This window comes from Sturnira hondurensis, unplaced genomic scaffold, assembly GCF_014824575.4.
Source record: "Sturnira hondurensis isolate 20B ecotype Veracruz unplaced genomic scaffold, ASM1482457v3 Scaffold0021632, whole genome shotgun sequence".
Lineage (NCBI taxonomy): Eukaryota > Metazoa > Chordata > Mammalia > Chiroptera > Phyllostomidae > Sturnira > Sturnira hondurensis.
Window position 1 is genome coordinate 587,978 of NW_028094263.1, and position 18,794 is coordinate 606,771.

At 50.6% G+C, this 18,794-nt stretch overlaps 1 protein-coding gene across 5 annotated transcripts in view; it reads left to right on the forward strand.

Annotated features, from left to right (window-relative positions):
• The window catches only part of STAT3 (signal transducer and activator of transcription 3), a 55,270-nt gene extending 37,236 nt beyond the window's left edge, over positions 1 to 18,034 (forward strand). For 2 of the 5 annotated variants that reach the window (XM_037033572.1, XM_037033573.1), the window contains exons 9-24: positions 1,717 to 1,875; positions 2,025 to 2,117; positions 2,961 to 3,020; positions 6,141 to 6,170; positions 6,271 to 6,364; positions 6,471 to 6,518; positions 8,695 to 8,778; positions 9,456 to 9,554; positions 9,684 to 9,819; positions 10,439 to 10,491; positions 10,730 to 10,824; positions 10,948 to 11,087; positions 11,591 to 11,803; positions 14,667 to 14,709; positions 15,001 to 15,113; positions 15,746 to 18,034. In XM_037033572.1, the coding sequence (XP_036889467.1) occupies positions 1,717 to 1,875; positions 2,025 to 2,117; positions 2,961 to 3,020; positions 6,141 to 6,170; positions 6,271 to 6,364; positions 6,471 to 6,518; positions 8,695 to 8,778; positions 9,456 to 9,554; positions 9,684 to 9,819; positions 10,439 to 10,491; positions 10,730 to 10,824; positions 10,948 to 11,087; positions 11,591 to 11,803; positions 14,667 to 14,709; positions 15,001 to 15,113; positions 15,746 to 15,801 (1,516 nt within the window). In that variant the 3' untranslated portion in view covers positions 15,802 to 18,034. The remainder of the gene's footprint in view (positions 1 to 1,716; positions 1,876 to 2,024; positions 2,118 to 2,960; positions 3,021 to 6,140; positions 6,171 to 6,270; positions 6,365 to 6,470; positions 6,519 to 8,694; positions 8,779 to 9,455; positions 9,555 to 9,683; positions 9,820 to 10,438; positions 10,492 to 10,729; positions 10,825 to 10,947; positions 11,088 to 11,590; positions 11,804 to 14,666; positions 14,710 to 15,000; positions 15,114 to 15,745) is intronic. The other 3 variants (XM_037033574.1, XM_037033575.1, XM_037033576.1) reach the window with 3 other exon arrangements.
• The last annotated feature ends 760 nt before the right edge of the window (positions 18,035 to 18,794 follow it).

Genomic DNA, 18,794 nt, shown 5'->3' on the forward strand with positions numbered 1-18,794 from the left:
TACGGCTCTAAGAGTTAACACTTTCACTTTATTTGGACATTAAAAAAAAACTAAAAATGTATTTATATTAGTATATTTTAAATCTGTTTTATAACTTGGCATTTTTGGCTTAACTGTATTTAACAGACTAAATTAGTGATCTAAAATGACACATGCTCTTTATAAAGGGAAAAAAGCTTCAAATCCAGAGAATAGAGAGAAGAAAAGTCTTTTCAAACTGAATTACTCAGAAGCACCTACAGCTGAGATTGTGGTGACCCGCACTCGAGACAGCTGCTGTGGTAGATACGCAGATAGAGGTAGAAATCCAAACACTTTCACGTTAGTGGGATTGCTCTTTATATGCCCTTCCATGACCTGCTCTTTTACCATTCAGCCAGCACGGCCCTGTGAGCACCCTTGATGTGCAAGGCCCGGCGGGGAATGGGCTGCACCAGCTGAAAGAAACTAGGAGAAAGTTGACATCATGGGAAACCCAGATACGCAGAGCATGGAATTGGAAATTCAGGGCATTCTCACACAGGGTAACTCTGTGTGAGAATGCCTTGCTAAGCCTGAGTTTTGTTAACTTACTGAAAACTTTCTGATCAGGGAACCAAAAAGCTTAAATTCTGGGAATGGGGAGATGAATGTAAGTGACAGAGAGGAGCCAGGGAGCTCAGAAGTCCTGTCAGCTGTCCCACCCCACCCCTGCATTTTCTGTCTCCTCTGTTTGAGGTCTTTAAGTCTTCATTAAGCTAGTGGTAGGCCATTAAGGAGAGACACTAGTATTTCCTATTCTTGGGGACAGGCTTAACCAGCCTTTGTCTCCCTGTCCACTTTTCTTGTGTGCATGCTGCCAACCTTTTGAAACATAATGTCATACCCTTTGATCCATTGAAAACTGATGTTGAAGGGCTCGGGGATCATGCAGTTCAAGACCCTCTCTCATCCAAGGGGACATGAAGCCCCATGGTTGAGAAGGAACTTGGCCAAGGTTGCACAGGTAGTAAATGGCAGAGCTAACTCAGCCATCTTCTTGGATTGTCTTACCTCCCGTCTCCCTGGTCCTCACATTTTGGTACAAGGGTAAGTTAGGTTCTCCACATGTGGGTTCTATGGCTTGTCGCTTTCCAGCGATAACTCCTAAGCACCTCCCATGGAAACTCTTAAATATGGTAGCAGAAGTTGTGACACTCCTTCTTTTGTGCCCAGCTACCTCTTTGAAATGTAAAATTTTAGGAAGGGACTGTTTTAGAAAGGCAAAGGAATTTATAAATTCCCCCTTTTTTATTGAATGCAGAGTAAATTCCCCCTTTTCTTGTTTAGTTGAATTGTATGCCTACAGAGGGTAGGTGTTATGCATATTTTACCACAGTAGAAAAAGCCCCCTTTTCTTANTACGGTAGCAGAAGCTGTGACACTCCTTCTTTTGTGCCCAGCTACCTCTTTGAAATGTAAAATTTTAGGAAGGGACTGTTTTAGAAAGGCAAAGGAATTTATAAATTCCCCCTTTTTTATTGAATGCAGAGTAAATTCCCCCTTTTCTTGTTTAGTTGAATTGTATGCCTACAGAGGGTAGGTGTTATGCATATTTTACCACAGTAGAAAAAGCCCCCTTTTCTTATGTAGAGGAGGGCAGCGAGGTGCTTACAGCTGTGGTGTTCCCTTCTCCCCCACCTCATCTACCCGTGTACCCTCTCTCCGGTAACTGGTAACTCCCTTATTTAATGGCAGGATAACCTCATTAGCAGAATCTCAACTTCAGACCCGCCAGCAGATTAAGAAGCTGGAGGAGCTGCAGCAGAAAGTGTCCTACAAAGGGGACCCCATCGTGCAGCACCGGCCCATGCTGGAGGAGAGGATCGTGGAGCTCTTCAGGAACTTAATGAAAAGGTAACCCAGAATCCTTGTCCCTCCCCCATCGCTGTGGCCCGCCCCCCAGTCGCACCCTTAACCCAGAGACGGGCTCCCTTCAGCCGCACAGCGTGAAGGCCGGCCCACCACTGCACGGTGAGTGAACCGCTGTCCGCTCTCCCTTTCAGTGCCTTCGTGGTTGAGCGGCAGCCCTGCATGCCCATGCACCCCGACCGGCCCCTGGTCATCAAGACTGGTGTCCAGTTTACGACCAAAGTCAGGTGGGCCATGCACTTCCACTTTGGGGAGCTGGTTAATGGAGGGACGTTCTTCGGACGAAAGCACAGTCGGGGGCCAGGGCTGTTCTTCGCAGGCATCTCAGGCAGCACCGAGGCGGGTGTGGAATTTGCTGGCGTAATATGGACTGGCTTTTTGTTTCCTCCACCAAAAGCTAAGGAAGAGGTTACCTTTTTGAGGTTACCGGGGCATGTCCTATGAGGCCAGTCCTTTGGTCTGGGAACACAGTGTTTCCTTCTGCCCCGAGAAGGGGGCAGAATAATGCCGGTCGTTTTCTGGACTTGGAGCCTGCTTTTCCCCGGGTATTTTCAGGGAGGGAGCCAGGCTTAGTGACGTAGAGCTAAGGGCACCGCAGGACAAGTGGGCGGTGGGCCTGCGGGGTGGTGTGTTAGTTTCACACTCGAGTCAGACAGGTGTGCTGGGGTTTGCCCTTCTGCGGTGAAATTTCCCACTTAGAAACTCGGTTTGGTGTTAGGTTTCAGGTTTAATGGAAAGAAAAGCAGCTGCAGAGCACGTATGACCGTAATGGCTTTTATTATCCTTTGCTGGATCTTTCACAACTTTGTCCAAGTTCTTAATTCTTAGGCTTTTTTTTTTTCAGTATCTTTGGCCTAAAGGGGTGATGCTTCACTTAGCATCAAAGACAGTGCTGGCAGGAAGAGGAATTTGGGATTGTCATTATTCACCTCTTAAAAATAAAGAGTTATAAATTTTTTATATTTCTTTAGCTAGATGTTGTTAGGGGAACCTTCTGATGTTTTGTTTTGTTTCTAAACTAGATTGTTTTTTTCTTTGCTCAGAAACTTTTCTTCTTTTTTTGGTAATAGATTGCTGGTCAAATTCCCTGAGTTAAATTATCAGCTTAAAATTAAAGTGTGCATTGACAAGTAAGTACCCTTTACCTTAGCCCTTTTTTCCTTCAAATGACAGAAGTGAGAGCTTTGACAAACATCATATGGGCTTAAGAGACTTTCTCTCCATTCAGAGATCTCTGTTTCTTTGAACAAAAGTTTTCATCAGACTTGCAGTGCGTTGTCATTTACGTGCCTGAATAAAACCACAGAGTTAGTGGTGCAGATGTGAGTTGTGATTGCTACGGTGACTTCGAGTCCTTCCCTTTCTTTAATTTTTTACTTATAAATGTAATTTTTGCATATTATATAAAACTGAATATATGAGGAAAATGGATGTTTTAAATTGTTCTACACTTCACCACGATAAAATAATTTTCATAATTTGACACTACCTTTCAAATATTAAAATACATATAGGTCTTTTTTAAAAGATTTTATTTATTTATATTTAGAGAGAGGGAAAGGGAGGGAGAAGGAGAAGGAGAGAAACCTGAATGTGTGGTTGCCTCTTGTGTGCCCCCGACTGAGGACCTGGCCCACAACCCGGGCATGTGCCCTGACTGGGAATCAAACCAGTGACCTTTTGGTTCAAAGGCCAGCACTCAATCCACTGAGCTATACCAGCCAGGGTAAAATACATATAGCTTTTCAAAAAAACATTTAATTTTTTTTTTTAGAAAGAGGGGAAGGGAGGGAGAAAGAAAGGGAGAGAAACATTGATGTGCAAGAGATACATCGATAAATATACCCCCAAATGGGGCCCTGGCCTGTAACCCAGGCATGTGTTCTGACTGGGAATTGAACCAGTGACCTTTTGGTTCACAGGCCGGCACTCAATCCATTGAGCCACACCAGCCAGGGCTACTATATAGCTTTTGAAGAGATTAGAAAACAGAAAATGGCCCTGGCAGGGTAGCTCAGTTGGTTAGAGCATTGTCCTGATATACCAAGATTGCAGGTTCAATTCCTGGTCAGGGCAAATGCAAGAATCCACCAGTGATTGCATAAATAAGTAGAACAACAAATTGATGTTTTTTTTCCTCTGTCTCTCTCTTCCTCTGTCCCTAAAATCACTAGAAAAATAAAAGAGAAAATGTATTAATTGTATTTTTATTTGCACATAATATAATTATTTATTTGGAAATTATACTAGAATAAACTGGAAAATAATTATTAATGAAATAAGGGACTTGAGGAAGGTGGTAGGTTTCATAAATAAATAAGCAAAAATTAATAGCTTCGACCATATATTAGTATTAACCTACCTTATGTTAGAAATATAATAGAAAAATGATCTCACAATAAGCAAAAAAAAGTAAAAATGTATTGCGATCAGCTTAACAGAAACGTTCGAAGTCTATTTGAGGAAGACATTTCAGTGAGAAAGGGAGAGTGTAAAGTGAGACAAATAAGGAATGAACGATATCCCACAACTTGATACTGTGGGATTAGAGAGAGTAGTTAGTTTTACTGTCCATGAGAGTAAATTCCAGGGGTATTTATGTGTTTAAACAAAAGTATCTTAGAAACGTAGGCAGATATATAATGTAACGGTGGTGAAATGGCGACATGGTCAAACCACTTTGGGAAACAGTCTGGCAATTTCCTAAAACTTAAACGTGCTCCTCCCTATGTCCCAAACTTTCCACTCCGAGGTGTTAACCCAAGAGAAATGAAAGCGCACGCCACACGAAGGGCTGTAAACAAGTGCCCATGCATAGATCGCCGTCTGTGCACAGGCGAATGAATAAGTCGGTTCGTGGTGTATCTGCGGAATGGAGTGTTGCTCACCTACAGAAGGGATGGGCTGTTGGTACACGTGAACAGATCTCAGAATAATTATGCCGAGTGAAAGCATCTGGACGAAATAAACAGTACATAGCATATATTTCCATTTATGCGAAATTCTAGACATGCAAATGAACCTATAGTGGCTGAAAGCAGGTCAGCAGTTGCCGAGGAACAGGGGTGGGGTGGGGGGTGGGATTGGGAAATGGCGCAGATAGGTGTGGGGCAACTGGAAATGACAGGCGTGCTCATGATCTCGGTGGGGCCACGTTTCGACAAGTGTACGTCGTGTGTGTACATCTATCAAACCGTATCTAACTGGACATTTTAAATGGTACAGTTTATTGTTCGTCAATTACACACCGAAGCTGTAATACAAAAGGAATGTTTTTTTAAAAAAATAAAGTAGGTTAGACATAGGGAGACTATGATGGTGAAGACTCTGAAGTTCTAAAATGGGATACATGGAAATATATCCTCTGAGTGGTTTAAAAACTGATCAATATTTATTTGTAAACACACTTGGAATACACTGTTTAATAAATAGGAACTATTTTTAATCCTAAAAAAGTAAGAGAATATATAGCAATGGAGAAAGACTTTCAAAACAGTATAAAATAATAGAAAGAAGGAAAAGACCAAGAAATATGATTATTTAAAAAGACTACATATTAAAAACACAGAGTTAGAGGGCAGTGGACACACAGGGAATAGTATATCAACAGGGGCCGTCTGAGTGGCAGGTGAACCTTTATAGCAGATCCAAGGGAACGTTCATAGTAAGGAATCCGCCCTGCAGTGTAACCGGAAATGCAGAGTTAGGCTGACTTCCTGACAGGGAGATTAGTGACTCACGGATGGCAACGAGGACCCAGAACCTCCTGTCTCTTCTTGTCATCATGAGCAGGGACCATTTCAAGGTCCCTGTCTGGGTTGCAACACGATTGCTTGTAACAAAGGCCACACGCTTCCTTGCTCATGTTCAGCTGAAGCTCAGGAATGTGTTTATTAATCCAGCCTGGGGTACAGTTCCTTCCGAGTCTGACCAAGACCGTGTAGGTTACGTGCTCACCGCCCTGGACCTCTGCTCTGTGAACATGCAGTGTTCTGATGGACATGATGAGCAGGGTTCAAGTTCAGTTAGGAAGAGGGCAGCAGGTGTCGGGCAGGTGGCCAGCTGTGTCCACTGCATAAGCGTGCACAGGGTGTTATATTTCACACATTAGATGTAATTGAGTAGTGTATAGAAATTCCCAGCAGCAGCACAGCAGTTTTTCTATCAGAGTAAATTTCTGGGGTTCAAAATAGATTTTTCTGAATAAACCCAGGGCCTATCTTATTAACACCGGTTTATGTTCTTAACAGAGACTCGGGGGATGTAGCTGCTCTCAGAGGGTGAGTTCAGCCTAGAGGCTTCCTTTCGTTCTGTCCAGTCTAACTTCGTCCTCCGGCTTCGCAGTCATCTTATGTGGTGGGTTTTTCTCCTGTGATTCAGATCCCGGAAATTTAACATTCTGGGCACAAACACGAAAGTCATGAACATGGAGGAATCCAACAACGGCAGCCTCTCTGCAGAATTCAAACACTTGGTACGCCGGAGAAGCCTGGGCTCCCCTTCTGCGCGGGCCCCTGGCAGAGGGAGAGGGGAAGGGCGACAGCCTCACTCGACAGAGGTGCCCTTTGCTTTCCTTGCAGACCCTGAGAGAGCAAAGATGTGGTAACGGGGGCCGAGCCAACTGTGACGTAAGTTTTACTGGGGATGGAGGCCAGCTGGGAGGGTTTTCTCTGAGGGGGAGAGAAAAAGGGCCTAGAATTACAGGCGCCACCCAGCAGTTTCAGCTGCAGTCATTCAGAAGTCACCGTCATGACCAAAATGACAGGGTCAGAAGTCCCATCTGCCCTGGGTTCTCTGGCTTGGAGATCAATTTCTTTGGTCGTCCCAGGAGTCAGATCTCCATGCAGTTGGGGTGGGAAGTCCCCCTGCCGAGCTACCCACACCCGTGCAGTGAAACGGGGGCCTGCCGCCCGGCCCTGGGGCTTTCCAAATTCCTCTTCCAGCGCCTGCCAGCTGGCACTGCTTGGCTCCGTTGTCTTATGACATTTTTCTCACTGAGGTCGGATAGAAGGATAGAAGGATAGAAGGATGTAACGAATCTGAGCTAAAACACTTTTTAAAAGAAAAAGAGCAAAACCTGTCTGTTGTTTATCCTGCTTATTTTTTTTCTCTACCTCCCACTGATTCAGGTTATTGGATTCTCAGCGTCAAGAATAGACTTTAAGATATAATCTTTTAAAAAATTGTGACACCCTGTTCTTTTTCTGGTACTTGTCTCTGAGCCATTTTTTCTCTCTTCTCTAAAATGTAGCCAGTCTTAAAAAACAAACAATGAATCAAATTTATAATGCTCGACAGTAAAGAGTGCAGTAGTTTATGTTCAGTGATATGTTAAAATGTATGTGGCATTATTTGTTTGGAAAAAAGCAAGATGCAAAATAATCGAAGTAGTATATTAGTATATTCATTTAAAAATATACTACACTTTTTTTGTATGTTCGTGTGTGCATTAAAAAATTCTAGAGGCATGGACAAAAACTAGGGGGGTGGAAATGGGAGGGAGGTGGGGAAGACTGGGTGGGTGGGCTGGGATGGGAGTAAAAGACAGAAAACTAATTGAACAACAATTAAATTTTTAAAAAAATCTAGAGGATGCTCTGGCTGGTGTGGCTCAAAGGATTGAGCACCGGCCTTCAAACCAAAGGGTCGCTGGTTGATTCCCAGTCAGGGCAGGTGCCTGGGTTGTGGACCAGGTCCCAGTAGGGGGCGCTTGAGAGGCAGCCACACACTGACCTTTCTCTTCTCTTTCTCCCTCCCTTCCCCCTGTGTAAAAATAAATAAAAAATATATTTTAAAAAATTCTAGAGATCTATACACCAGGCAGTGCTTATGAATTTGTACTGCTGTTAGTATTGGAAGCTACTCTATACTGTCTCTGTATTATTTGCATTTTAAACTGAACACATATTACCTTTAAAATCGGTAAAAGAATATTTTAAAAATGAATAGAAATTTCCGCTTCTCAGAATTCATTCATTGGTAACTCTTGTTCAAAACAAGGCTGCCACTGATGGTGGGAGCATGAACCGTTAGGGCTGCAGCGGAGAACCATTTGGCCTTATAAAATGGACGCACCTTACCCGTCAGCAGGGCCACTTATGGGGGTTAGCAATAGGGAACGTGTTGCTTGTGTGTCCCAGGAGACATGTACAGAGTGTCACAGTGGCCTGATGACAAGCCCTAAACACACGTCACATAAATTCCCACCTACACCAGAAAGGGTCAGCGGTCTCTGGTGTAGCCATGTGGTGGAACACCACACAACAGTGAAAATGAATAGATCTCCGACGCACACACCCACACAGATGCGAAAAGGGAGTCAGCAAAGAATGCGTGGCATATGATTCCATGTGTATAAGGTTCACAAACATCTGAAATAAACTATGCATACTGTTTAGAGATATAGTTATGGTAAAGCCATAATTTATGGTAAAGCCATAAAGCTAGGAAATGACAAACCTGAAAAGATAAGGCAGCAGTTACACCCAGAGGATCTCAGTGGCAATGGTCTCTTCCTTAAACTGGGTGGCCAGTGCACGGCGTCCATCGTTTTGTTTCTCTGCGCCTCGCACATCTTACAAGTGGCCGGTCAGCTCTGTAATATTATAAAACCCAGGGGAAGATCAGGGTGAGAGCTGAAGCATTGGCAAGTCCTGGTGCTGAAGAGGCGTGTGCGGGGGTCGTGGCCCTGGCGGTTTGCTCGTGGCCACCCGGTGGGTTACCCTTCTCCGTACAGTGTGGCTGTGGCATGTTACTCGGCTGCACAGCGGCTGTTGGTCCTGAATGCCCTTCTTGGTGCCGTAGGCCTCCCTGATTGTGACCGAGGAGCTGCACCTGATCACCTTTGAGACTGAGGTGTATCACCAAGGCCTCAAGATAGACCTAGAGGTGAGTCCTGTGCAGAATGCGGTTGCCGCCGTACACAAGGGTCAGGATGAGAACTTCTGGGTGGGGTTTCACTACAGAAGGGGGGTGATGACTCTGTATAAGGTACTGTGTTTGTTTTTTGCATATTTTTCTCAAAAAATCTTTAATATCCTACTGGAAAGTGCAGTTCTGCTTGAGTGCTTAGAAGACACATGTATACTCAGCTTTAAGCAAACTTGATATGAAAGTTTGTATTTAGAAATGGATGGTAGCTAATTTCTAAAGTTTGGGCAAAATGTATTTAAATAGCTAGTGTTTTTAGCACACAGCAAATCGTGGCCTTTGCATTCTCTTCCCCCAATGTTCTTGATCTTTAAATTAAAGATACGCCCGAAACAGCAGGGACCCTAGTCTTTGATTTCTGGAGCCTCTGCTCACTGGGCAGACAGGGCTCCTGTTCGTGGAGAACCTGTGGCCCGTGAGTCCAGCTTTGAGCCAGTCAGGCTTTACACGCCCAGCTGCAAGCAGACAACAGCCCGAGTCCTGCGGCTCGTGCTCAGCCCCCTCCTGCCTCTGGTGGCAGTGGGGGTGGCTCACAGCACGGCCTTTGGTTCCGAACCCCGGAGACACCGGGGGAGAGGTTCTCGAAGCCCAGGGGGCCGTCTTTCTCTCCCACTCATGTCCCACTCACCCCACAGACCCACTCCTTGCCCGTGGTGGTGATTTCCAACATCTGCCAGATGCCGAATGCCTGGGCGTCCATCCTGTGGTACAACATGCTGACCAACAACCCCAAGGTCAGTGCCGTGTCCTCTGGGGGCAGACCCGCCTGGCTCCTCACTGCCCGGAGGCTGTTGTGCAGCCTTGCACAGGCCCCTCCAGCACTGCCCTCGCATCTGAGTGAGCAAATGTGTCGTTTTCGCCAGAATGTGAACTTTTTCACGAAGCCCCCCATCGGAACCTGGGACCAGGTGGCCGAGGTGCTGAGCTGGCAGTTCTCTTCCACCACGAAGCGGGGGCTGAGCATCGAGCAGCTGACCACGCTGGCAGAGAAACTCCTAGGTCAGCCTTTTACCCCCTTTCCCGCCTGCGCTCCTCAGAAAGGGGCCAGTCCTGTGGGGCCCTTCATTTAAGAAAGGCGACTGAGCGAGGCTCTGCGTCGGGCCGAGAGTGCAGGCCCCCGCAGCAGGTAGCTAGGTGTGGAGGAGGCTGGCCTCCTGGTGATCGCTCTTGGAGTCGGGCGGCATCTCCGTCATCCTCCCTGGGCGTTCCTTTGTCTCATCTGAGGATACACGAAGTTTGTGCCAAAGGGTAGAGCCGGAGGCCTGGCGTCCCTGTCCTGTTCTTCAGTAAACTGGTTTGTTTTTTAATTTTTTCCCTGGAAAAAAATTTTAGTAGAATATTTTATGTGCTACCTGGACTATGAGTAGCTTTGTCCAGTGCTGCCACCAAATGTGACCCTTTAATACCAGCTGTCGGCTTATTAGTCCGTGGGTGTGTATGCTTGCTTGCGTACGCACACATGTGCCTCTGGGCACCTGGTGGCCACCTTCAAATACAGGAAAACCAGTGGTTTCATGGCCCATTATAGGACAAATGTTTGTGAGTATTGTTCTGTTTCAAGAAATAAGATCTTCATTCAAAGCCGGAAATGACACTGCTTTATTCTTTTTTCCTTCAGGACCTGGTGTGAACTATTCAGGGTGTCAGATCACATGGGCTAAGTTTTGCAAAGTAAGCAATCTTGTCAGCTCCTTGCCATCACGTCTTGGGAGCAGGTGTGGGAGGTGGTGCTTACCTGTAAGGTTGTCACAGAGGGCACTGGGCCCAAAGGGCCCAGACCGGTAGTCCGGCGGCCAGTAGGCCCTACCTGGGGACAGCCAGGCCTGAGGATGTTGGTGGCACTAAGCCCCAAGGAAGGAAGAAGCTAGATGGGTGGTAGACCCTGCTTTTCCGTTGTTCTTTTCCCTAGGAAAACATGGCTGGCAAAGGCTTCTCCTTCTGGGTCTGGCTGGACAATATCATCGATCTGGTGAAAAAGTACATCTTGGCCCTTTGGAACGAAGGGTAGGTTGGCACTCTGGTGTCTGGCAGCGTACAGAGGTGTGACGAGTCACCTGCCATCTTGGCAGGCCCCGGGGCTGGGACCCCTTCCATCCAAACCTTCTTGCTGTTCCTCTTTGGCTCCAGGTACATAATGGGCTTTATCAGCAAGGAACGGGAGAGGGCCATCTTGAGCACCAAGCCCCCAGGCACCTTCCTGCTAAGATTCAGTGAAAGCAGCAAAGAAGGAGGCGTCACCTTCACTTGGGTAGAGAAGGACATCAGCGGTAAGCTTCGCTGCTCCTTCCACTCCAGTGCTGTTGCTTCCCTGGCTGCTGCTAGTTCCAAGCATCCACTGCCACCTAGTGGGCAGAGGTGGCCTTGCACCTCCTGCCTGAGGCTTGCAAAACTCAGGGGTGACTTCTTTTCTCGAAATTCTCCCTGCGGAAGGATCAGTTTTCAAATTTGGTTTTGTTCGCTCCAGGGGCTAATATTTGCCTAGAAATTAGCAATTTAAGTTTTTGTCTTCATCTCCTTTCTTACCTACCCTGTTCGTGTGTCTTATGCAAGTTGTTATTTAAGTGCATTACCTGTGACCCAGCCGGCTAGCTTCTCCAGAAGCCTGGCGAACATGTCTGCAGTGCCAGGAGACAGGGCAGGATGCCCACGGCCTCAAGGGCTAGGGTGGCCTGGGCCTTTCCCTCTGAAGGAAAGGTGAACCAGGTAGTTTTCTCCAGGGTGCCTGGCCGCAGGTGGCGTCATTTCCCCTCCCCTGCCCCACCCCCCTCAGGGAAGACCCAGATCCAGTCGGTGGAGCCATACACCAAGCAGCAGCTGAACAACATGTCGTTCGCGGAAATCATCATGGGCTACAAGATCATGGATGCCACCAACATCCTGGTGTCGCCCCTGGTCTACCTCTACCCCGACATTCCTAAGGAGGAGGCGTTCGGGAAGTATTGTCGGCCAGAGAGCCAGGAGCACCCCGAGGCTGACACAGGTAGTTGTTGATTTTCCACGTCAGGCCTTTCTGGGGGGAAGGGGGAAGCTGTAGGGCCCGTGGAGAACAGACAGGAGAGTGCCTGCAGAACCAGTGGCCGGCATCCCTCTTTATGGGAAGGCACTTTGCAGTGAGTGCTTTCGGGGTGGCTGATGGAGAGAGGAGGGGACTCAGAGTCCCCCCAGTCTGTGCCCCCCAGGGAGCATCTCCGCCCCCCCCACACACACCCGAGACGCTGCAAAGAGAAAACAAGGACAGAATTCTTTAGAAATAGGTGCCCAGGCAGCAGAGCGCGCCTCACCCAGCAGGTGCTGGGAGGCTTGTGACCCAGACTCTAGTCTGGCGCACTTCCTCTCCCCGTCACTGCGCGCTGTCACTGCGTGCTGTCAGCAGTGTGGAGTGGGACGGAGGAAGGCACCCCGGAGGAAATGAGTGTTCGCAGCACCCGCACCAGCTCCGAGAGCGGAGTCGGGAGGGCGGTGATCGAAGGGTTGGATGGTAACGGTGGGAGGGCTGTGCAAGGCGGTGTTCAGACTGTGTAGCTGTTGAACATGAGGTATTTTTAATGCGTCCCTGTAAGTTGCATGCAAATTATTGTGTATTGAACCCCTAACCTGAAGGAGCACTGCCCTCAGCGTGGAGGGGCGGAGCCCTTCTTGTCTGGTCCCACCCGTGTTCCTGCTTTCCACTCTCCGGGTTCCCTGACGAGGAATCTGTGATTTGCCACTTTTGTTTTTATTTAACTTTTCTTAATCACGCAGCCAACAGTGGCTTAAAGTGACCCTTTGAGGTTAGCTTCCCTGCGCCGGCTGGTGTTGAAAAGGTGGTTTTTGTGCAGAGAGCTCGCACACAAACTCCCCAGCTTCGCTCCCGCTTTCTCATGGGAATTGCCTCTGGAGAACTTCTCGGGGTGGGAAGAGGGGGAATTGGAAGAGGGAATTTGAGCTAGTCGACAGTTGGCTTTCCTTTCCCCTTGTTCTGGTTTTGAGTTTTGTTCACATTCTAGAAGAGTTTAGCCCTCACTTCCTGTCTGCTGCTTATCTCTCTTTCCATGCCCTGCTTCGGTTGGGAGGTGTGTTTATCAGCCCTCGTCAAGCTGCTCTTTGTTCCTTCTGCAGAGGACACTCAGGTCCATGTGCTGGTCCTCTGACTAATTAAGCTTTCAGGGTCCAAGTCCCCAGTCTAAGGCTGTGCCCTCTGCGACCATCTGCCCCTCCCATGTGCCGGGCAGGCATGGGCCTTTCCTGCCTGGAAACATCGGTGTTTCCTGAGGGGCAAAATGCCTTTCATGAAACAGGAACGAGTGACTTGAGGGCTTTGCCTGCCCCTGAGGAGGTGGGTGTCGGCCGAGTGCAGAGAGGGTCTCAGTACGGTGAGCCCGGAGCCTGGAGGTGGGGCAGGTGGGGCACGTAGGGACGGCAGGGTGCTTGTGGAGCCCTGTATTAACATGGGGGTCCTCAGGCAGGTGGGCCTGTGACTTTCCTTTCTCCCCCAATCACGAAGGTGTTACTGTCTCCTGGAGGTAGGTGGTCTTTCCAGGGCTCTCCCTTCCTCCTTGCCCCTCCATAAGCCCACACAGTCTCTCCTTGTGGTTTTGGGAGAGAGACCCCTCTTAGGAATGACAAATCCCCTACCGTACAAACTGGACAAAGCGCACGTACAACCTTGTGTGGAGCCATAAATCAGCTCTTAGTCCCAGCCCTCCTGGGCTTGAGCTGCCCCTTCTCAGGCTGAAGCTGCTTTCTCGGCTGCCTCGGTCACAGGGGTTAGACCCTTTCTGTCTGGGGGTCAGCTGCCCTCAGGCCTGGGCCGGACGGAGCTCTGGGACACCAGAACCCTGCCTCCATGGCTTGTTTGGAGCTGCACTGCCTGAATCTATTTCTCGGCCAAAAACCGAACTTCGGGGCAGGGACCTGAGGGACTCTTGGCTGCATTTTCCTGGATTGTCGTCATCTGTCCCAATCCCTCAGTTTCTACAGAAGCCCCTCGCTTCGTAGATGTGCTTCTCCCCACCCACCTCGCCGTGCCCCGTGCCGCCTTTGTGGCCGGTCTGCTCGCCTGGACGCCCCAACCTTCATGCCAGCATCTCCCAGCTCCCCCAGCCTCTCAGCGCACGCATGGAGCACCGAGAACACACTTGTTCCGATTCACACGTCCCACTGCAGGACAAGGGTTATAAATGGCAGAAATGGGCACCCCCTCTTTCCACTCCTGTTGTGTGCATGAGGGGCAAAGTGTCTTGCCCCAGGTTCTGGACTCCCGTCTTCCAGCCCAGAGCCCCCTGTACTGCGCCACAAACATCTCCCTGTGACAGAGAGGCTGCTTTCTGTGTGACGTGATTACCCAGTAGGGAAGTTGCTGACACCCTCACCTAAAAACGTAGTAGAGGCAGATCAGTGCCAGTGGGAACAGAAGGTGTGACCCTTGGCTGTGGAACCGGGAGCGTTAGAGGCTTCACGTCCCCGAAAGGCCTGGTGGCGCTGGTACCTGGGCAGGGTGCCCGGGCCACAGAGCTCTGCCCCTGCGTGCAGAGAAGCATCTGAGCGAGACAGCCGTGCCAGCAACTGCCCCCAGACACACCCGGCAGCCAAGTGTCGGCGCGGTCTGGGGACGGGATGGACGCAAGGCCGACATCCCTCCAGGCACAGGTCAGATAAGGGTGTGCCGAACAGTCCCGCAGCTCAGGAAAGCTCTACGGAGAGAATTGAGCTTCCTTCCAAGCTGCACAGTGAGGAGGGGCAGCCTCAGAGCGGTCCCTGCTCACAGACGGAGTGAGTTTCCAGGCAGCCTGGCTAGCAGCCGGCTTCCTCCCGCCCGGCACCAGAATGGGGTCCTGATGAGTAAGCCCCCGTTTTCCTCCTCCCAGGTGCCGCCCCCTACCTGAAGACCAAGTTTATCTGCGTGACACCGTAAGTGGCTTCCTTTCCCAATTCCACCTTCATTTCTAATGTCCTCAGTCCCCCCTGGGGTGGGACGCCGGGCACAAGTTACCCCACGAAGGGTGGGAAGGCCCTGGGCTGTGTTTAGTACTCAAAGTGACCTGGTGTGTTTAAGAAGCTTGAGCTTTTATTTTTCTGTTGGAGACCAGAGTTTGATGGCTTGTGTGTGTGTGTTTTGTTCTTTTTTTCTTTTCTTTTCTTTTTACCCACTGTGTCTTGTCAACCCGGCCCTCGCCGTCCCGCCGCTCCCCTTTCCTACAGAACGACCTGCAGCAATACCATTGACCTGCCGATGTCCCCCCGCACTTTAGATTCATTGATGCAGTTTGGAAATAACGGTGAAGGTGCTGAGCCCTCATCAGGAGGGCAGTTCGGTGAGTATCTGGTTGGCAGGCCGTCCCTGTGAGGGAAGTTGGTCCCCCTTGGGTGACTTCCTGTGTGCGGAGCCGAGCGCTGGTCACGCCGCTTGTAAAAGGGGCCTGAGAGCAGCGTTCTCCACCAGCAACGGGCCATGATGCGTGTTTAAGTGTGATTTTTAGGCACATTAAAAACAGTGAAAAGGAACAGGTGAGGTTAATTTTCATATTTTTAATTTAGCCCAGTAAATCCAAACTGCTGTCATTTCACTGTGTAAGAAGAACTGGATGAGGCTTTCTTGTACACTGGGTCTTTGCAGCCTCCCAGGTGTTGGTAGCTACAGCTCCTCCCTGGTGGACTAGCCCCCCCCCCCCACGGCCACAGGCTGCCACTTTCAGTGGGGCTGTTCAGTGGGGCGGCCTGGTCGTCTCTGAACACACGTCTCTGAGCTGCGAGTGACTCAGGTTGGAGGGACTGCGCCCTTCCAGAGGGCAAGACCCCGTAGCGAGGAGCGTGGATCTGGGCTGTCTGAGTCTGCCCCTCCAGGGCGGAGGTGGCCTGAGCCTCCCACCCCCAAAGGGTGAGGGCTGTGCCCTGCTGGCTGAAGTGTTCGGGCAACTGACCCGGCTCTCCCTGTGTGTCCCTCCAGAGTCCCTCACATTCGACATGGAGCTGACCTCAGAGTGCGCCACCTCCCCCATGTGAGGCGCCGAGGGAGGACCGGAGCCCCAGAGAGNGGCAAGACCCCGTAGCGAGGAGCGTGGATCTGGGCTGTCTGACTCTGCCCCTCCAGGGCGGAGGTGGCCTGAGCTTCCCACCCCCAAAGGGTGAGGGCTGTGCCCTGCTGGCTGAAGTGTTCGGGCAACTGACCCGGCTCTCCCTGTGTGTCCCTCCAGAGTCCCTCACATTCGACATGGAGCTGACCTCAGAGTGCGCCACCTCCCCCATGTGAGGCGCCGAGGGAGGACCGGAGCCCCAGAGGGAGGACCGGAGCCCCAGAGAGGCAGAGACGGAGGCGCCTACTTGTGCCCCACCCCCCACACAGCCAACCCCCGGAGCGTCGGAACTCCCAGCGCTGTGGTTCCGGATTTGTCTGAATCTCCTCCTCCTGCTGTCTTTGAGCGATCTGGGCACTTTTTTCAAATAGAGAAATGAATGAATGTGGGTGATATGCTTTTATCTACATGCAAATAAGAAAGCGTTCTCTGAGACTGTGATCAGGGGATGTGGAAGGGGCGGCTGGAGGGAGAAAAAGGAAACGCCTTTTCTTCTGTGCTCCCCGGCCCTCCTTTCTCAGCAGCTCGCTAGACAAGTGCCTCTGTGCGCGGCGTCCCTCTGCCCGTCTCCGAAGCTCACGCCACAGGCTGCCTCTAGCTGCGAACCCTGGCATTGCACTTTTAACCTTGCTAATGTCCAAATAAAAGAGAGGACTTGCAAAGCCCCTAGGTTTCTTTTTAAATTAAAAAAATTAATAATCAAAGGGCAAAAGACATTGTATCAGCATAGCCTTTTCTGTATTTAAGAAAACTCAGTTGTAGCCTCCTTGGTGCTTTGGGCATTTAGCTTTCTCCGGGCCGAGACTTTATATAAACCCCAAAATGGGCTTCAGATCCTGAAAAGATGTCTGGAGCTGTGGCTTGGCCTTTGGTTTTGAAATAGGAAGGTTGAAGGAGAACCTAAACATTCTAGATTTTAAGAAAATAAACAGGGTTTTTATTTTCCCTTTTATGTGTTGGCCTGTTAGTAGGTAGGGCTGGGCAGAGGGGTGCTTATAACTTGTCCCTCTCCTCCTGGGCTCGTGCCCCTGTTTCAGAGCCCAGGTGGAGCTGCAGGTGCCTTGTAAGGAACGGGATGGTTCTCTTTCCTTCCCCCAGAACACCTGACCCCCTCGGGTGGCGTGGCTCCTTGCAGTGTCCAAAGGTCCCTTGCCCTGTTTGCTTTAGGACTCCTGGTCTCAGGACTTCCTGGAATAAGAGGGAGAAAGTTAACAGGTTGAACGTGACTCAGACCAAGAGGCCCCATCAGAGGGTCTGGTTGAGCTCAGGGAATGTGGTTCCTATCCCAATTTTTTGGCGATTGCCTGCAGCACCTGTAAATCACTTCTTCACGTGGGCTAAGCCAAGGGCAGAGGCTCAGCCCGACCCTGTGTGAGGGCGTCCACACCCAGCCGCCCCGCCCCCGACCATTAACTCCCCCCTGGCCACTGGGGCCCCACAGCTGGGGCAGAACCGGTCCAATTTCCTGTGCCCTTCAGAAGACTTAGGAGCATGAGGGCTGGTCTGTGACGTGGGGGCCCCTCTACAGAGGCTAGAGTGGGGCACCCAGAACCGTTTTGTATCATTTGGTCAGTGTCTGTAGGTGCTGTGGGTCACACCCAAATTAGCCAGCGCTGAATTACGGGGATAAGGACCTTCTCTCCAAGACAAACGGGTTGCCTTGGCCGTCCTGCCCTCCTGCCTAGCAGTGGTCGGCACGGGACTCTCCCCTCACCAGCGACACTCTTGTTCGTGATCTTGACTCATGAAATGAGGGGAGATTTAGACCTGCAGCAAGGCCCTGGGCGTCTCTGGAGCAGATACAGCCAACTCGGCACTTTGAGGCAGCATTTGTATCTGGTGGGTCCAACTCGATCGCAGCGAAGTTCTGAGAGGAGCCAAGACTTGGCTTGGCCGCTCTCTTAAAGAACCAGGTCCTCCAGAAGCTGCCCGTCTTCTCCCCATTGTCCACCCCTGCCCCCCACCCCCGGACCCCAGCCCCACGCGGGGTTCCCGTGGATCGCTTAACCTACTTACACAGTGGTTTGTAAGCTGCTGTTCTGGCCACTGCATCCGATTCCAGTGTATACTTCATAGTGTAAAAATTTATATTATTGTGGGGTTTTTTTTGTATATTGCTGTATCTACTTTAACCTCCCAAAATAAAAATACATAGGACCTGTCTGATGGTGTGGCAGCCCCGTCTGGCCGGTGAGGTCCCTTAGACACAGGGCAAGCCTGAGTCCAGACAGGAGGCTGCGTCCCCGCTCCGGGCCTGGTCACCCGAGCCCCTCAGTCCTGAGTGGAGCAGCCCTCCCCACCTTGTGGTGGTCACCCGCTTCCAGGTAAGGGCTCACTCCTTCGAACAAAGGTGTCAGAGTGGAGGCCCCTCTTCTCTCCCTTCCTCCCTCCCTGCTCCCTCCCGGGGCCTTTGCAGCTGGGCCTCCGTCTGGGGCCTGATAAGCTACCCTAGGCCACCCCCAAAGGCCTGCCCTGCCACAGCGGCTCCATTATCACTCACTCTTCAGTCACTCCGTGGGGACAAACTAAACACCGAGCTGGCTGCTGCTCGGGCCCCGCAGTCAGCGGTGATAATTTACAGACACGGGCGCCCACTTGGCTGGCCGGCTCCACCCCCCAGCCCCCCCACCCCCCCACCCCCCCCGCCCCGAGCCGGTGCCACGGGGCTGATCTGTGCACAGTGTGAGATTCGAGCCGCCTTCCCTTCCCGGCAGCGATGGAAGCGAGATTAGTTATGCTCAGGCGGGGCTGGCGGCTGCTTCCCGCCCCGCCCACCCCCAGCGCCCTGCTCTGGGCCCCTGCGCGCCTCCCGGGGCGAACTGCCAGCCCCTCTTCCCTCGCTTTGAGCTCCGAAATGCTCTCCCCTCCCCCCACAGGGGCCCAGGGACAGCCCCTGGACCTTGGTGCCGGAGGGGTCCAAAT